The 1,064-nt window shown below is 43.4% G+C and overlaps 1 protein-coding gene across 1 annotated transcript; it reads right to left on the reverse strand.

The window, feature by feature from the left end:
• Positions 1-5: 5 nt before the first annotated feature.
• On the reverse strand, positions 6-735 carry LOC132009386 (olfactory receptor 4C11-like; the record flags this gene model as incomplete). The annotated part of the gene is made up of 1 exon (XM_059387600.1): positions 6-735. A coding segment is annotated over one exon (730 nt), but the record flags the coding sequence as incomplete, so codon positions are not given.
• Positions 736-1,064: the final 329 nt, after the last annotated feature.

Genomic DNA, 1,064 nt, shown 5'->3' on the forward strand with positions numbered 1-1,064 from the left:
CGCCTTCCTTCTGCACTGTGGTTTCTCAGAGAGTACAAGATGACAACATAGGAGATAAGTAGAATTATGAAACTTACCATGCATATGGCTCCACTGTTGGAAACAACTAGCAAGTTTATCACATAAGTGTCCATGCAGGCTAGTTTCAACAAGGGCTGCAAGTCACAGAAATAGTGGTCAATCATATTGGGGCCACAGAAAGGCAATCTCAAAGCCAGGAAAAGTTGTGCTGAAGAGTGGATACAGGATCCCACCCAGCTTAGAATCACCAGCACACGGCAGACATGGTGGCTCATGATGGTTGTGTATCGCAAGGGCTTACAAATGGCTACATAGCGATCAAAAGCCATGAGGATGAGCACAAAGATTTCCATGCACCCAAAGAAGTGGGCTGCAAAGACCTGAGTCATGCACTCATTGTAGGAAATGGTCTTCTTCTGAGAAAGGGCATCCACAATCAATCTGGGGGCTGTGGTTGTAGAGAAGCAGGCATCAGCAAAGGACAGATAAAATAGGAAGAAGTACATGGGACTCTCAAGGGTCCTGCTTTTCTTAATAGTCACTACAATGAGAAAGTTCCCCAACAGTGTGGCAAGGTAAAGCATTAACAAGACCGCAAATATTGCTTTCTGCTTTCCTGCATCCTGTGTCAACCCAAACAGAATGAATTCAGTCACACTGCTATTCATTGCCACATTAGTGACTGCAGGTAGTTGCATGTGACAAGGGCTTAATCTGCAAAGAGAAGAAAAGTTGTGACATCATGGGAAGAATAGTGGGCTGGCCTCTGAATTCCTTGTTTTTGTTCCAAGTTATGTTACCTCCAACTGCTTTTAATCCTCTATGAATCTTTATATATCTGAAGAAGTCTAAGTCTCTTCCAGATCCGTCTGCTGGTTCAGAAACTAACTGCATTTCATCCAGGTATAAAAATTAAATGTCCTTTAAAAACTTTGATTCCGGGGGAGGAGTCAAGATGGCGGAGAAGTAGCAAGCTGAGACTGCTTCAGCTAGCCGGAGATCAGCTAGATACCTTATCTAAAGATTGCAAACACCTGAAAATC

This window comes from Mustela nigripes, unplaced genomic scaffold (assembly GCF_022355385.1).
Source record: "Mustela nigripes isolate SB6536 unplaced genomic scaffold, MUSNIG.SB6536 HiC_scaffold_19001, whole genome shotgun sequence".
Classification (NCBI taxonomy): domain Eukaryota; kingdom Metazoa; phylum Chordata; class Mammalia; order Carnivora; family Mustelidae; genus Mustela; species Mustela nigripes.